Raw genomic sequence first — 15,601 nt, 5'->3', positions numbered from 1 at the left:
TTCTTAGGAAGTGTTGCCCTGTTCATCACAGATGTTTATGCAACTATCACATTTCTACAGAGCTCTGCGGTCTAAAAAATAAACCAGTTAGCCCGTTTCAGTACGTCGTGTTACAATGGATGAGGCTAAGACACAGAAGAGGACGTGACGGATGAAGCTAAGAAGAGAAACTGAGAGAGTGACCAAGCAGGCTTTAACATGTTGAGAGCTTCCCCAAAGAGTTGGCTACAAGATAGACGTGGCGCTGGCTATAGCTATATGCTATGTGTGTTTTAGAACAGTGCAGTTGCATACAGAGACCTTCGGCAGATGATAAAATGCACCAAACCAAATTTGTCCATAATGTTGCTTTAACTGAAATCGAGACTAATATTACCAATTAAGATATTTTTTTGATAAGAATTGAAACCTAGTGACCTAATAATTCATTCTAGAAATATATTTTATGTAACTGGAAATTTGTGAAATTTCTGACTATCGGACATTGAATTATAACAAACAAGCTTATAAGAGCTATTCCCACTTATGAACCATAGTATGATTAGACATGAACGTAACATTAGTTTCCACTTTTTTTTAAATCTCATAATATATTCATAGAGAAAAAATATAAAAATGTATTTAAAATATTTTTTATATTTATAGTTTGACCATTGACTGTATGGACAATGCTTCTCCACACTTTTCATTGGACTGAGTGAAGCCAAATTACCCCCCCACGACAGGCCCTGACATATTGTGTTGCAGTGTCACTACAAACAGCGACGCAAGTAGCATTGTGTTAGCGTCGCTGTTTTCGGGAATCATGTATCTTTTTTATTGATTAAGAAGTGTGGTAGCGTCAAGGCAAGCTACCTCCCTACAACAAAGTTGAAGCACAGTTGAGCTCAGCAAAGCGCTCTTTCGCCCGAAATCAAAGTGTTAAGGATGAGTAGAAGACGCCGACGTTTACTTGTAGCTGACGATCTACTTCCGTATGATGGTATTCTGGACATAAATCAGCTCGACAATAACAAACCATCACACTGAATCTGGGTTTTGACATCAATTTATTTAATGTGTATTTTAACTGTATTATTTGACCCATGTTCCCGCCTGTTAACATTGAGGAGGCAGTGTTTACGAGCTATACCGCAGCCACTCAGCAGGGAAGGGCCGGGGGCTCTAAATATTTTGGCTTCACTCCCAGGCAGCTGTTGCTCCTTACATTTTAATATACAGTCAGTGATTTTGAGTGATTGTGACTTCATATAGCTGCTAGATCTTTGGCTTCCCCACAAACTCAACCCAGCCGTTGTTATTAAGTTCTGCCTCTAGAGAAATGCTGCCTTAAAAAAAAAGGTCTATACATCAGGAATAAAAAAAAAAACTGTAAATGTTCACTTAAAGCTCGATAATAAGCTTCCCTTCATCATCACTGCTGCTGGTGTCTTCTGTGTATTCCTGGCAGCTTTGCACTGGCCTCACTCCGCCCGTCAGACACTCCGCTGACGGATAGCCCTGAAGCTGACCAGCCAAGAAGAAAGACTGGTATTTGTTTGCATTGTCAGAAGTCTCAGAGTTACTGCTCTGACTCATGAAATCGTTTGGCATCTTATCCTTGGTGTCCTGATAATCCTCTATGTGTGGCAAAGGTTGTACAGTGCTATCATCCAGCACGGGGATGTTCGACGCCTGGACGTCCGCAGTCAATCCAGCCGTGGCTTCACTGGCTTGTGCAGAAAAAGGCTCTTGGCTGTGTTGAGAGGCGGAGGAGGATGTTTTGACAGCAGGCAAAGGACTTTTATGACTTTCCAATGTTACCTTAGTGCAACAGCTTCCTTCTGTGTTACTGTTAGCTGACATAGTTTTTCCTTGTTGAGCCGACAGAGCGGTGGTGGCCTGCTTTTGCTCCTGGTATGAAGGTGACTGAGTTTGTAGGGGGTTGGATTCAATTTGCGATAAAGCACTTTGTGTTGCTGTTAATTGAACCTGTGCTTTGACAAGAGGACTTGAAATGGATTCACAAACGTTCTGAGTTTGTTGGTTGTGGATGACGCTGCTCTCCCAGTGTTGCTGTGAGAAATAGAAGTTGTTTGTGTCCGTTTGCGGCTGTGAATAATTCTGAAGCCTCGTCTGACCGCAGCTTGCAGGTGAATTAAGGTTATTTGACATGCTTGAAGCTCTCTGAGGTCTCTGTGAAGAGTAGTCAGACATTCCTGAGTGTGTCTGGGAAAGATCCTGAAGATGCTGCTCAGGTAGCCGAGAGTGTTTGAAGGACTCCGCCACCGCCGTGACCTTTCTGTCGTATCCCTGTTAATGAAAAAAAATCAGAATGTGAGGAGGAATTTCAGTCATTCCTCCATAAAAGCTTCGCATTAAAGTCTAGCATCGCTCAAATACCAAAAACATTCATGCGTCATGACTCTTAGATGAGGAGTTATGATAAACTCACCTTTGGGGGACACATCTAATTAGTGGCACTTTTATTTGTTCCAAGCACGTTTCAGCTATTCTGCATAAACCTCAAAATTTAAAATATTTGCAGAAATTCTCCAAAATGTTTTTTTTTTTCAGATAATTTAACTGCTGTCAGCTGTCATGCTGTTATAATAGATAAAGTGTGTTTATAACTTCTGCAAAAGGCTCATGAAGGTTTTGTATTTTATCTAACTTGCCTCTGTGTGTGGCTTGGTGTTACACATTTTTGTTTGGCCTGATTTCTTACATGAATGTCTGAAAAAAAATGTCTTAAAATATATTTTTTAAATTAAATCCTGTAACAAGCCTGCATCTGCTTCCACATCCCAGATCAGGACAATCCTTCATCTGCAGCAAATAACGCTGGAGATGAAGGATTGATGGATGAGATTAAGGAGAATTGAGAATAACAATACAAATATTTAGAGAGAACGCTGAATTTGAAAGATTTGCGTACCTTTTGAGTTTCTTTTGGGAATGAGTTTATTGCCTGTGCACAGTTAGGAGAGGTTTATGTAGAGTAGACCTACACATGAGGATGAAGCTATGGGGGATTTTGTCAGACTCAGAGGGCGTGGCTTGTTAACATGAAACTGCTCGGGGGGGGGGGGGGCCCAGGTCCTGAAGGGGACTCCTGAGGGCTTACGAACTTTAAAACAAAGCAGTGGCTCAAATTGCAATGTCAGTATAGGAAGCCTGCGCTGCTGAACATCACATGCATTATTCCTGTGAAGACGTGAGTTTGTCAATCACAGGACAATGAGGAGGAATTATCAGTCTGGAAGTGAACAAAGAAAGAGAAAAAAAAGCGAGACAGTGGTAAGAGGAGCAGGTGATGATGATTAAAGTAAATGACTGAATGCTGCTGGTCTATAGCTTTAACTATTGGGGGGGAGACACTTGACTGACTTACTTCTGCTAGCATTACATCATGGTGTTTGTTCTTTTACTTTTTTCACTAGTTGGTGTGATCTCAGCCAGCTGTGAGATCATCATGAAGGGTTTTGATGTCGTGTGTTTCATCTCGTTTGACTTGAAAAGTTTGATGGCGGCTGTCGTGACAGTGTCGAGAGCACGTCATGGGAGTCAGAAGCCCGCGACTAAGCTCGGCCGTCATCACCTCTTTGTACATTCACATGTATTCGGCGACAGCGTAATGTTGGTGTCCCAGTCTTCAAGTGGAGCTCCACATAATCAGACAGCATTGCACTCCCCCCCCGCTGGGCTCCGCTGAAACCGTCTCACCACTGTTAGGCCTCTGTTACTACAGAGCTGGTCACTTAGTCCCTGCATTACGCCTTCCGCTACATTCAGATTGAAGGTGAACCTTCACTGGGGGTGTAAATATCGCGTCTTGAATCAGCAGTCTGAGTAGGGCTTTTAGTCACAACACACAGCAGCCAACTTGTTAGCTAAGCTAGCACGCTGAAAGAATGTGAATGAGCTAGTTGGTTCAGTGCACACACCAAATAAATGTCACCAAATAAACATTGTCTCTGCAGTGAACTCTGGAAATATAAATAGTGTGACCACCAACAATCAAAATGTTTAAACATAATGGGGATGAATACTGGTTGTAGGGGCCTCCTGTGACTCTTTGCCTCTAGCCCAAACAGACTCTGGGAACGCCACTGGTCAGATGGATCAAACATTTACAAAGTCATTAAAATACAGGATATTAAGTGTTAACTTGTAGTGTCTGGACAGAAATGTAATCTTTAAATATGTTCTTAATTCATTTCTTCTTACCTCTTGCTTTGTGAAATCTTGCACACATGTGTATGACTCGCCCTGCTCCTCCGGCTGTTCACCACTTTCGATTTCTCCGCTTTCATCCTCTCCCCCGACCTCTCCAGCCGCCTGTCCTTCGATGCCCTGAACGTTTGTCTCTTCAGTCTCCTGTGTCTGCGTTGGCCTCCTGTCTGTGGTGTCTGCGGTCTCTCCATGTCCCTGTGTCTGTGGCTCCACCTGGGCTGCAGATCCTCTTAGCGTGGATGCCTCCATAAGCTCTTCGGGAAGAAAAAACATTTTCTTTACGAAAGTGAATCAACAATGTCGATACCTTTATCAGGCAGTTTAATTTACCAGAAAATGAGGAAGGAGATTACTGGTATACAGTTTATGTAAAACCCTGTGAAGCTGTGAATGCTGGTGGGTGCATTTCCATTTTGATGAATGCTTAAAATAAAATACAAAATTATAATAGATATGTCATGTTAATGGCCCCGGTGATCATCCAAACCAAAGGTTGTGTTTTTAGTCAGTAGTGGAATCGTACTTTATTAATATGAGGTCATAATATGATGTGTGTAAAACAGTAGTTGTCTTAATGAAAAACAAATGGGCTTACAGACTTTTGTGATTAGTTTTCTTTAGTCTGGCAGACTTTGCATAGTGCTGCAAAAACTGTCTACTCCACTAAAACTTAGTCATGTCTCTTTAATGGTGCAAACTGGGGGCAATAGAAAGTCCCTGGCATAGTAAGCAGGAAAAGTGGATTTAAAATAAACATAAACGTCTGTGTCAGTCACAGACTTTGAGAAACAGGGTTTGTTGTTTCACTCCTGCCAGGGGGCAGAGGAGGTCGCTGAGTGTCAGCTCTTCTGATTACCCTGTGCTCCCCTTGGTGCCATTTTAAGCTTTGTTATTGTCTGTAGCACTCAGCTCCTTCAACTCTAATATTGAGTAAATTGGAGTGATGTGCTATGATGGGGATGGAATGACATTTACAAATGAAACAGTTCAGCAGGGGGGCAGCTTACTTCACTATAAAAAATGAAAACCAGATGGACTGTAAGATTTCATTTTCAAGAGCTTTTAAAGCAACCTTCCTATAGATCATTTAGATTTAATTTAGTTTGACGTCGACTAAACAGTTTAAGACTGGGCCACAACTTGACTCATTGTTAAACTTACACTGCCACCTTGTGGTAAAAACAGGTCCCTGCCTTTTTTTTTTTTTTTTACATACTTTATTCATCTCAAAGTAAAATTCTTGTTTTACACTCTGTTATTGAGAGACATGTTTCTCACACACTATAGGCCTGAATACACACATGCACAAACAGGAGGACCTGTGCAGGATATGAACTGTTTGTAAGTGTTTGTGCATGCATTAGTAGAAAGATGTCAGAGTGGGGCTGCTGCACAGGGAGCGCAGCAGAGCGGTCGGGGGTTCTGAACCATCTCTAAACTCTGGTTCCCAACCTAAGTCCCTACAGACTGAACAACTGTCGCCCTTGAAATGTGCTCAGAATCAAAATTAGTACTAAAAGCCCTTTGCAGCTTTTATGTCTTGAAACTTTCTTTGTAATCCATCACATTGTACTGGAACAAAATAAATCACTGTAGATGTTCCTCCTCAGAATAATTTGTAATTATAGTTATTTTGAAACATCAATTTGTTTTTGTTTGTTTAAAATCAATTTGGGAAATCAAATGTTTTCTCAGAAAATCTTTGAAATCATTAAATATACTTAGTGAGGGAGGCAAAAAAAAAGCTGTTAGGGGCGACACAGGTATCCATATGCACCAAATCAAAACAATATAAAGTAATTGAAGATGAGCATAAGGACCTGAAGAACATATCAAGAATTAGAGGACTTGTGTCCCAGCAGGACCTGGTAAAACCTGTCCATGCTTTTAACTTCAGTCGTCTTGATTACTGTAACAGTGTCTTTACAGGTCTGCCTAAAAAATGAGTCAGACAACTGCAGCTGATTCAGAACGCTGCTGCTAGAGTCCTCACCAAAACCAAGAAAATGGAGCACATCAGTCCAGTTCTGAGGTCTTTACACTGGCTCCCAGTCTGTCAGAGAATAGACTTTAAAATCCTGCTGCTGGTTTATAAAGCGCTTAAAGGTTTAGGGCCAAAAATACCTCCTGATTAATTACGAACCATCCAGACCGCTCAGGTCGTCTGGGACAGGTCTGCTCTCTGTCCCCAGAGTCAGAACCAAACATGGAGAAGCAGCATTCAGTTTCTATGCTCCTCATATCTGGAACAAACTCCCAGAAAACTGCAGGTCTGCTGAAACTCTCAGCTCTTTTAAATCCAGGTTGAAGACACACCTGTTTACAGCTGCCTTTAATTCAACAATTTTAATACGATTTTAAACACTAACTCTGCTCTGTAACTTTTAACTCTTTTTATATTTTTACTTCAATTAATTTAATTTGAATTATTTGTATTTGAACATATTTTCAGATTTTATAATTTCAGTGATTTTTAAATGTTCTATTTTAATGTTTCTTTTCTTTCCTCTGTCATGATGCTTTTGTCTTGTGTGAAGCACTTTGAATTGCCTTGTTGTTGAAATGTGCTATATAAATAAACTTGCCTTGCCTTGGTTTAAGAGCAGTGAGTTACATCATCTGTTGGAATACAGACAGCACGAATATTTGACTGAAATGTCCACAAACATTCGGTTGCCATGTCTACAACACATGTTTGGTATTACTGCTATATTATGAATTAATGTGTTGAATGATTAACCAATGTGCATGTGATATTATCAAACACATTAAGTCAGAAATACCTTTGTCATTTCCAGTACATTTTGAAACAGATGCAACTGGAGTAGAGAGCCAAATCAAGGCTATATTCTTCATGCTTTGTATACCCTTTAGATTTTATACAATAGGAAAACGTCATGTAGTAAAAGAATGGTCATACATACCTGCAGTAAGGCTTTGGATACTTGAGCTCACAGCCGTGTTGTCTCTGATTGTTTCCTTCTTGACACTAGAAGACGCCGAACTAAACTGATCCAGTAGTTTTTGAGAGCCGGCCGAGCTGATTCCATCCTGTGATCCACATCGACTTGTTTTTTGTGAATCCTCAGTAAGGCCCACCCTTTCACATCCCGTGCCTTCGTGTTTCGCTGAATTCTCAGCTTCTGATGATGTAGATTTTACCGGATGGCTGCGGTGGATGGATGCTTGTGAGTTCGACTGTCCTGGGGTTTTGCATTTATTGATGGAAAAAGTAGAAACTGAACCGGAGAGTTCACCGGCGCCTGCAGCACTGGAGGCCTGACTGAGTCCAACCGAGAGAGAGCGCTGGCTGTCACCACTTTCTAACCTGTTGCTTTTGTGTGATTCGCCCTTGGCTTTCATTGGTCCACCTTGACTGACCCTAAGGTCCTGTAAAAGTTGCTCCTCTGCACAACGGTTCGGAGACAGGGCGTCTTCCTTCTCTGAAGTTTGGCTTCTATCTGACTTTACACCTTCAGTCGAAGCTGCGGTTGACAACCCATCTCCCGTCGAGCTCTTTGTCTCTGTAACCGTGTTTACAAGAACGCAATTATGTGGTTGCTGCAACGAGTCGAGGGCTTTGGGAGGTTTGGATTCAGCCTGAGAGGAATCACTTTGTTCGGTCAGTTGAAGTTTTGGCTCCATCTTCCCAAATTGTACTGACAGTTGAGGTTGCATGTTAGGTGTGGGTAAAGACTTGCTTTGGTCTGACTCCTTTCCAAATCCTGACTGGCCACTTTCGACATGTCTACTTCCCCCGCTTACAGAGCTGTGAGCTTTACTCTGATTCTCTTCCAGGGCTTCTGAATCAGGTCGGTGCGAGAGCGCACTTTCTGCTTGCCTCTCAATCTGGGGCTCAATGAGAGCCAACTGCTCGTCAGATATGATCTGGAGGCAAATCTGGAGATCTGCCGTGTGAACGTGAAACACATTCTGGGCAGCCGACTGCATCTGGTCGAGGGGTACAATGTGACAAGGTACTAGCGGAGTGTTTGAGCTGGTGAACGCTCTGTTTAGAGGGCTTGACTGGTCTGATGCTGGCGAGAGTTGTGTGTGTGACAGAGCAGGAACGGGGTCAGGTTGATGCTGCGATAAAGCCGTAATAGCTGCGGGAGATATCTGATTGGTTGCTGTGGTTACCGTATGTGTTACAGGATAGTTTGTGAGCATCGGCGGAGCAGGTCTGGTTAACTGCGTGGACGCCGAGGCCCTTGCAGGATCTGTGGGCTGTATTAACGTGCTGCACAATCCGGCCTGATTATCTCGCAGACATGTTGTGGTTTTTGTGGTATCTGCAAATTGCCTTCGTGCCACAGCAACGCTCGATGTCGTACATCTGCTGAGTCTCGATGTCTCACCCTGACAAAAGCTCGTGGCGAAGCAAGGCGACAACAGCTGGCCTCGCGTTGAGCTGAAAGATCGAACCTTTCTGATACCGCAACTCTGCGTCAACGGTGAGGCGACAGGATTGATGCATTTCTTTTCAGAGGTCGTGACCGAGCATGTCGACTGCTCCGTGTGAGAAGACGACAGAGCAGAGGTGAATTTATGGCCATCGGTTCCTGGCGGTTTACCTCCGACATGCGGCGCAGGATTAGAATCGGGCTCAGCAGAGTTAGGTAACTTGAGCTGGTACTTGGGCAGAAAGCTGGTCTTGGCAGGAGAGTGCGTGGAAGTGCCTGGCGAGGCGCTGACAGATGGTGTATTTGCATTGATTATGCACGGCTGAACTCCTTTGAGCGGTGTGTGGTTTTGAGTGCGCTGAAGGCTGATGTAAGTGCGATTCGTATCCCGCTGAGGCAAACCGCCAGGAACAGAGGGAGGAGGATGAGTCAAAGTGTTCGGGTCAGTCTCCATCTCCAGAGGGCAAATGATTTTGTCGTCAGTTTTCTGCTTTTTCCTATCTGATGGAATCTGGGCTCCACGGAGCTGTGAGATGGAGTCAGTGTGTTTCTCTACATCAATCAATCTCCCAGCCTCTGCCTTACTGATGCCGTCTATTTTGTGGCTAAGAGATCCGATTGGAGGTAACGGTTGAACCGGGAAAGACAAATTTCTATGGAGCGGCGTCTTGAGAGAACTGCATGATGTAGGAAGTTTGTTAATTTTTTGATTGACATCCAGAGCAGAGACGAGGGAGACTTTAGCAGGAGGGCAGCCTGGATGACAAACTGTTGCACTCGGAAAGTTTAACACTGATCCAGTTGTTGTCACTGTCTCCTTGTTGACTGCTGATGACCTTTTTTGTAATCCCTGAATGACCTCTTGCTCCGGGTGAGTCGAGCATTTTCTAGCTTTCTCATCCCCACCTTTTTCCGAGTTATAGAGCTTCTTAAACGTCCCTCCTCCGTACATGTACCACTTGTTGTAGGCAAACTTCTGTGACTTCTTCCTCCGGGACTTTCTGCCGCTTGGCTCGCCGCAAATGTCACCGCCGTCCGCGTCGCAGCTGAGACTGCCGGTGGCGCACGCCTCCTCCACAGATGAATTCACGAAGAGACCGTCTGTTGCGTGGTTGCAGTCTACGGCCGTCTGCCGAACCAGTGGGCGGTGGGTGGACGACTGCTGGTTCACAGGCTTGATCGCGAAACCTGTTGGGTTGATGTGGCCGGAGCTCCCCCTCCGAATGAGCGTTACATAATCACTTTGAAAGGAGGAGGCCTGGCTGCTCTTCTCGGGCTGCATGAGGGTCACGCTGAAGGGGAGGGAGCTGCTGCGGGTCAAGGGAGCGTGATCCATCGTGTTGGAGCGCTGACTAGGAACAGAACTGTAGATGCCATGATTTCTGTTTCCTTGTAATCCAACATTCGGAGTCTTGCTGATCCTCATGTCAAAGTGAAAGGAGTCCTTGTACGTGTAAGGCATGGGGAGGTCGATGCTACCCTGCTTTGACAAGACGGTTTTCCGTGGACGTACATTCTCCAGCTGCTTATCCTCCACAACAGCCGAGTTCTCTGAAATGAGCTTAGAAATGCGCTCCTCAAGTGTCTTCTGCTCCTGTTTCCTCGATGTATTACTGAGCTCCTGTCCACCGTGGCCTGTTTTCGACAGAGTTAGTGTGCTGCTGGTGTCTTCCAGATGCTCCTTGGTGGATTCCGTGAGGGAATCCATGCTGTGCTCAGGCAAGACGCTGCCAGGGCTCGGGTAGTGGTCGCTGCTCTCGCTGAAACCTGAGTCGGTGCTTTCATGGTTCTGTGACTTTCCTCTGGATACAGAAGTTTCCCACTGCTTGGAGAACAGAGTTGCTTCCTGCCTCTGAAGAGGAAGATGTCGACTCGCAGTCGGCGGAGGTTTTTCTTTCTTCTCCTCTTCTGTCGTTGCCTTGTTACTCTGATTTGGTTCTGACTTAAGACCTGCGTGGGTCAGCTCATTAAGTTCGCTGACAGAGTCTTGCATCTGTACAGAGGAGACCGTTGCTGTTCCAGCTGAACAGGTGATCTCAGCAGCAGATAGTGTGGCCTCCTTTTCCATGCTTCCTGACTCGTCCAGAGACACACTGGGGGTACAGGTCTCTCTTGAGCTGGACATGCTGTCCAGGCTGCTGCTTTGCTCTGATTCGGATGAGAGGCGGGCATGAGCCTGAGTTCTCTTGTGTTTGTAGAGGTTGCTCTGAGTCTTAAAGGAAACTCCACAAGTGGTGCACGGGTAGGGCCGTTCCCCGGTGTGGCAGCGGAGATGCTTCTCCAGTACGCTGGGCTTCATACAGTCCCGTCCACAATGTGGACACACGTGCTTCCCTGCTGACTTGGGTCTGACTACTGGAGCAGCAGCTGCAGCCAGACTCAATCCTGGCTGAGCCTGCAGCCCACCAGCAATATGGAATGTCAGAAAGGGAAGCGTCTCCTTGGAATAAAGTGGTGGCATGGCCAGATGGAGCGTGGCTGGCGAGCGGGTAGCTGCAGGAGGCTGGGTGTAAGGCTGCGCTGGGAAAGTAGGCCCTGTGTGGATGTAAACAGCCGTCAGCGGGGCCTGCATGTCCATCCTTTTCTCTTTCTGTGCTGCGACGGAGTTGCTGTGCACAAGTGCATTCGCCAATCCTGGCTTGCCAGTCTCCATGGTAACCCTGCTTGCTGTCGTGATGTACCAGTGCCAGGACTCTAATTACCTGTAAGATAAGAACAGTTTGCATTAGACCTCTGCTTTGTCTCGGATCAAACGGAGCTCTGTCTATTCGAGTGGATGTGTCTGCTGGTCATGCTCTTTAAGAACACAATGAGACTCCACTGATTGCGAAATGTTGTTGTTGCACACCAGCTGGAATGGGAAAAAAAGAGAAAAAATCTGGCAATGAATAAATGTACAAAAGCATCCAGTGATGACAGATATGCAGTTCCCTTTAGGACAGATGGCTAATAAAGCGATTAATCCAATCTAGAATTTAAAGGGTAGTCAAATCCAGGGATGTCTTTAGCACCAAAATAAACCAGTGGATCCGGGATGAGCAAAAATACCTGTGGTTACTGAACACAGAAAAAAAGTATCTCTGCTGTTATATTTCCAGATGAGGTGATGCAGGAGTACAACACTAAGATGTGTTATGTATCCAGGCAGTGGAGATAAAAAAAAAAACGTGATAGAACTGTATGTATACAGTAGAGAGAAACAGGGGGTGATGTAGGAGAGTGACTCACTTCAGGAGTGGGGTGAGGGAATGAGATCAGGTACTCATACAGTACAGAAGAGGCTTTTTAGCTTCCCAAATGAAATAGGTCTGCTGACATTAGCTGTTGCCTCTGTCACCTGTCAGCATCAATTAAACGGTGTGCACTTGATGTTCACAGTAGTACGGGGCAGCTTTGTCTCCTGACAGACTGCCACATGTGTGTAGTAATCGAATCAAAGTGTAAAAACCACCTACATGAATAGACAAATAGCTGCATATTAAATCAAGCAAATTTCATTTCCTGTTGCTGTGATGCTGCTTCTACTTGCATTGTGATTTTTGCATAATTCAACCACAGAGATACAGTTGGCATGGAGCACAAGCTGTGCTAGCTGTGCAGCATGAGCACGCCTACATTACTTTTGTGGTCAGTGTGAAAAGAGCAAAGTTTGTTTCTGTTCTGACTTCTTTACAAAAATAAAAAGCAAGGGTCTGTTTTTCTGTTTTGTTTTTTTTTTTGCTTGGTAACCAAGAGCCCCCCCTCATACTGTGTTGTGTGCATTCACTTCCTTCACTTCCTTACCGCTCTGCAAGTATGTCCTAACACTGCACATGCTGCGGCTCTGTTAAGAAATAGCTTTATTGTTCATCACAATGTGGACCTTTAAATCGTTAAGAGGGAAGTTCATTTTAAGAGAGTTCTGCAAATTCTCGTAGTAGCCTGAGTTTTAAATTATTTTGCGGGTGGAAAAAGTTTAAAAATAGTTTTAAGTGGTTTTGAGCACAGATTCTGCTGATTATAGACAGAACAAGTGTCAGCAAAATAGTTACATTTTTATCAAAGCTTTAAACTTGAGGCTAATCATTTTTTGTCACTACATGTGTTCATAATGTTTTTCTGTTATTCTTATGATTTAATATAAAATGGTCTGACTCAATAAAGGAAACATTTTAAAAAAAGGGCAAATGGTTCATGTTGAAGCCATCGCACGGTGTACATAATAAGAGTACCATTATGAGAACCCAGAGCATGCTATAACTAGGCCAAAACTTAAGCGCAACAGTTAGCAAAAAAAGAAAAACAGAAGTCACTTACCTTCTTGCTTTGCTCCTCAATCAGCAACAATTATCCTGCACCGAGCAGCCTGTTCTTCAGTGAACCTGCACATTTCAATATGTTCCAGGTTTCGTTTGGTTCTCCCCAGCCTGATTTCCTCACACGGCTCTTTGACATGAACTGTTACTTGTCACGAGGAAGCGGAACACATGCAAATGAGAGAGTAGATGCACTATGAAAGTGGTGAAGCAGAGAGGAGGAGAGTGAGAGAAGGAGGAGAAGGGCTGGCTGGCTGGCTGGCTGGCTGGCTGGGTGGGTGGGTGGGTGGGTGGGTGGTTGTGTTTCTGCCAAACAAAGAACAAGTTAAAAACATAGATTTAGTGATCAGCAGGAGTGAGTGAGCAGACAGGCCCTGAGCACTGATGGGAAAGATCTGAGGCTGACACACAAGTGTTGTGCAGAACTGAAAGTGACCGCCTAGCAGAGGAAGTGCCGTGACAGAGACAAGCATACACCTTCAGCAATCTCATTGGCTGACTGACTGGCTTTTTACCATCAACAGTTTGATGCAGTACCTGACTTCTGGCTCTCTTATATTCTCGCTCCCCCACCCACCTACTTCCTCCCACACACTGTATTTCATACACCCACAGAGGCAAGGGTGCAGCACAGCTAATGTTGATGTGGCTGCCTGGCTGCACGTGTGCCGCTCTCACTCTCTCAGGCAGAGAACAAATGGATGAGTTGCGAGTGGCTGAAGAGAATTTTTCCCACCTCCAACCACAGCTCCCATCACAGTATTAATCATTTTTGAACTGGTACACCAGTTTGCTCCACACATGCCGTCACACAAGCATGCACGCCTTTTTCAAAAATGATTTCTTATGATTACTCATGCTTCTCTGAAAAATTGTAATGTTGCTGGATTATACAGCAAAATTATGGATTTCACTTTATCAATTTGTCCTTTTTCCAACTCAATCTGACATCTAAAAAAGGAATCATGGATCACTTTTGTGAGCACTTTTGGAGGAAACCATTACACATGAAGCGTGTGTTTCTTCTTCCTAATGTTCATGGCAGCAGAAAAAGAAAAAAATGCAACACATGCTTTTCACATAAATACTTCCTCTCTTTGTCCTGACACACCCACGTCACCTCGCCAATAAAACTGAAAGAGTTTTGATATTATGCAGTCTCAGAACGAGGTTATTGTTTGACCCAATTGTAAATGGACAGACCACATTGGAGTATTTTTCAACACTTCATGGTAGCAACACATGCATTTTTTACATATGCATTGACTTTGTATCTGAAAGCCACATCATGAGCAATCTTAAAACCAGTGACTCATTCTGGACCTCATGTGCAGCAATGTGTTACATTACACATTGTTGGTTGCCTCATATGACCTTGTACACTATAACTCTTGTCATTTTGCTATTGGAATATTTACGTCAAATCTGCGCTGGATTGCCTTGCTGTGATTACACATCCAGCAGAGGAAAGGTTTGCATTTTATTTCTTATGGTGTTTCTTTTTCGCCTGACGAAAAGATGTCTCTGGAATCCTCCTTTTTTGTCTCTCCTGGCTTGAAGTTTTCCCTGTCCACTCCCAGAAAAGAGTATGAAGCAGCTGCGTTACGTGGAAAAGGATCGCACCATTTGAATATAATATAAAACATCATCATCCCCGCCTGCTCACTCGTGATGAATTTTCCTGAATGTTTCCTGCTGCGTCCATCAACTCGCCCCGACTCTCTTGGGCGCTATAGGAAAAGCAGCCAGGTGAAGTACGAGTGAAAAACTCTGTGAATTGTGTTGACACATGCAGCTCAATCTGAAAATCTTTAAGGTGTTTTCAGGAGTTTTTTGAAGGTGTGAAAACAGCTCATGCTGCAGCTGGAAACACTGATGATGAGAGGATTGAGACTGAAACAAAACAAACAATGAGCTGCAAGAAGCTAACACTCTACAGAAGTACGAGTTAGTGCAAGGTCGGGTTATTCTTCTCTGTGGAAAGGGTAATATTAACAACTACTTGCATACAGACCTATTAAATGGTCCATTGTAAATTCATATGGACTGTAGTTCATTTAGATATGCTCTCTGTGTTCTTTTTACATAATAAACCTTTAGAATATACCTTCTCTAAATGCCTCTGATGTACAGTAAGTGATGTTTTCCAGACTCTTATTCACTTATTGAACAGTGTGTCATTGTGTGGGATTGACCGTGCAATCATCAGATGACATCTGCTGAAAGAAAACAAATTGTTTTTTTTATTTCATTTTACTGCTAGACTCAAGCTGGTCTCCAAGGCAACTGCAGGATGACTGAGAGCATGCTTTCTGTTGACATGGTAACAAGACACCTCCTACCACGCATGTTTTTTTTTTATACCGTCCACAGACAGCTTACAGTCCTGCAGGGTGGAGGCACATTTCAGGCATGTTTAAGGACTGAGTAAGATGGGATGTTTAAAAATCACATTTTTGGTCTCGTGAACATGCACTTAATGATGCTGATAGATGATGTCTTGGCAATGTTACTCTGGTTACCATGGATACAGGGGTGTGTCAAGTTTCATGGCTGAGAGTGGAGAGTGACGAGAGACCATGAAAATATGTTGCGCTACACCTCCTGGCCGTGCAGATGCTGTTTCTACACTTTGTTAACAGACCCTTTTTGTTGCCGTCATCCAGTTATGTCTCCATGAGGATACAG

The 15,601-nt window shown here is 44.0% G+C and overlaps 1 protein-coding gene across 1 annotated transcript; it reads right to left on the bottom strand.

The window, feature by feature from the left end:
- Positions 1 to 1,032: 1,032 nt before the first annotated feature.
- Positions 1,033 to 13,215, bottom strand: znf831 (zinc finger protein 831). The gene is made up of 4 exons (XM_061041466.1): positions 12,915 to 13,215; positions 7,140 to 11,320; positions 4,210 to 4,469; positions 1,033 to 2,292 (listed from the first exon to the last, which is right to left on the bottom strand). Exons 2-4 carry the CDS (start codon positions 11,269 to 11,271, stop codon positions 1,384 to 1,386), a joined length of 5,301 nt encoding a protein of 1,766 aa, XP_060897449.1. The 5' UTR covers positions 11,272 to 11,320; positions 12,915 to 13,215; the 3' UTR covers positions 1,033 to 1,383.
- Between the last annotated feature and the right edge of the window lie 2,386 nt (positions 13,216 to 15,601).

This window comes from Labrus mixtus, chromosome 7 (genome assembly GCF_963584025.1).
Source record: "Labrus mixtus chromosome 7, fLabMix1.1, whole genome shotgun sequence".
In the NCBI taxonomy this organism is placed as follows: Eukaryota; Metazoa; Chordata; class Actinopteri; order Labriformes; family Labridae; genus Labrus; species Labrus mixtus.
Note: the sequence above shows the minus strand (reverse complement) of the source record. Positions and strands in the feature narration are given on the sequence as shown.

Bases quoted from the DNA above. Each gene is read 5' to 3' on its own strand.
- znf831 (XM_061041466.1), bottom strand. From the start codon at position 11,271: ATGGAGACTGGCAAGCCAGGATTGGCGAATGCACTTGTGCACAGCAAC. The intron at 4,470-7,139 runs GTATGTATGACC...TTCTTCCCGAAG, and splicing joins TATCCAAAGCCTTACTGCAG to AGCTTATGGAGGCATCCACG. The intron at 2,293-4,209 runs GTAAGAAGAAAT...TTTCATTAACAG, and splicing joins AAGATTTCACAAAGCAAGAG to GGATACGACAGAAAGGTCAC.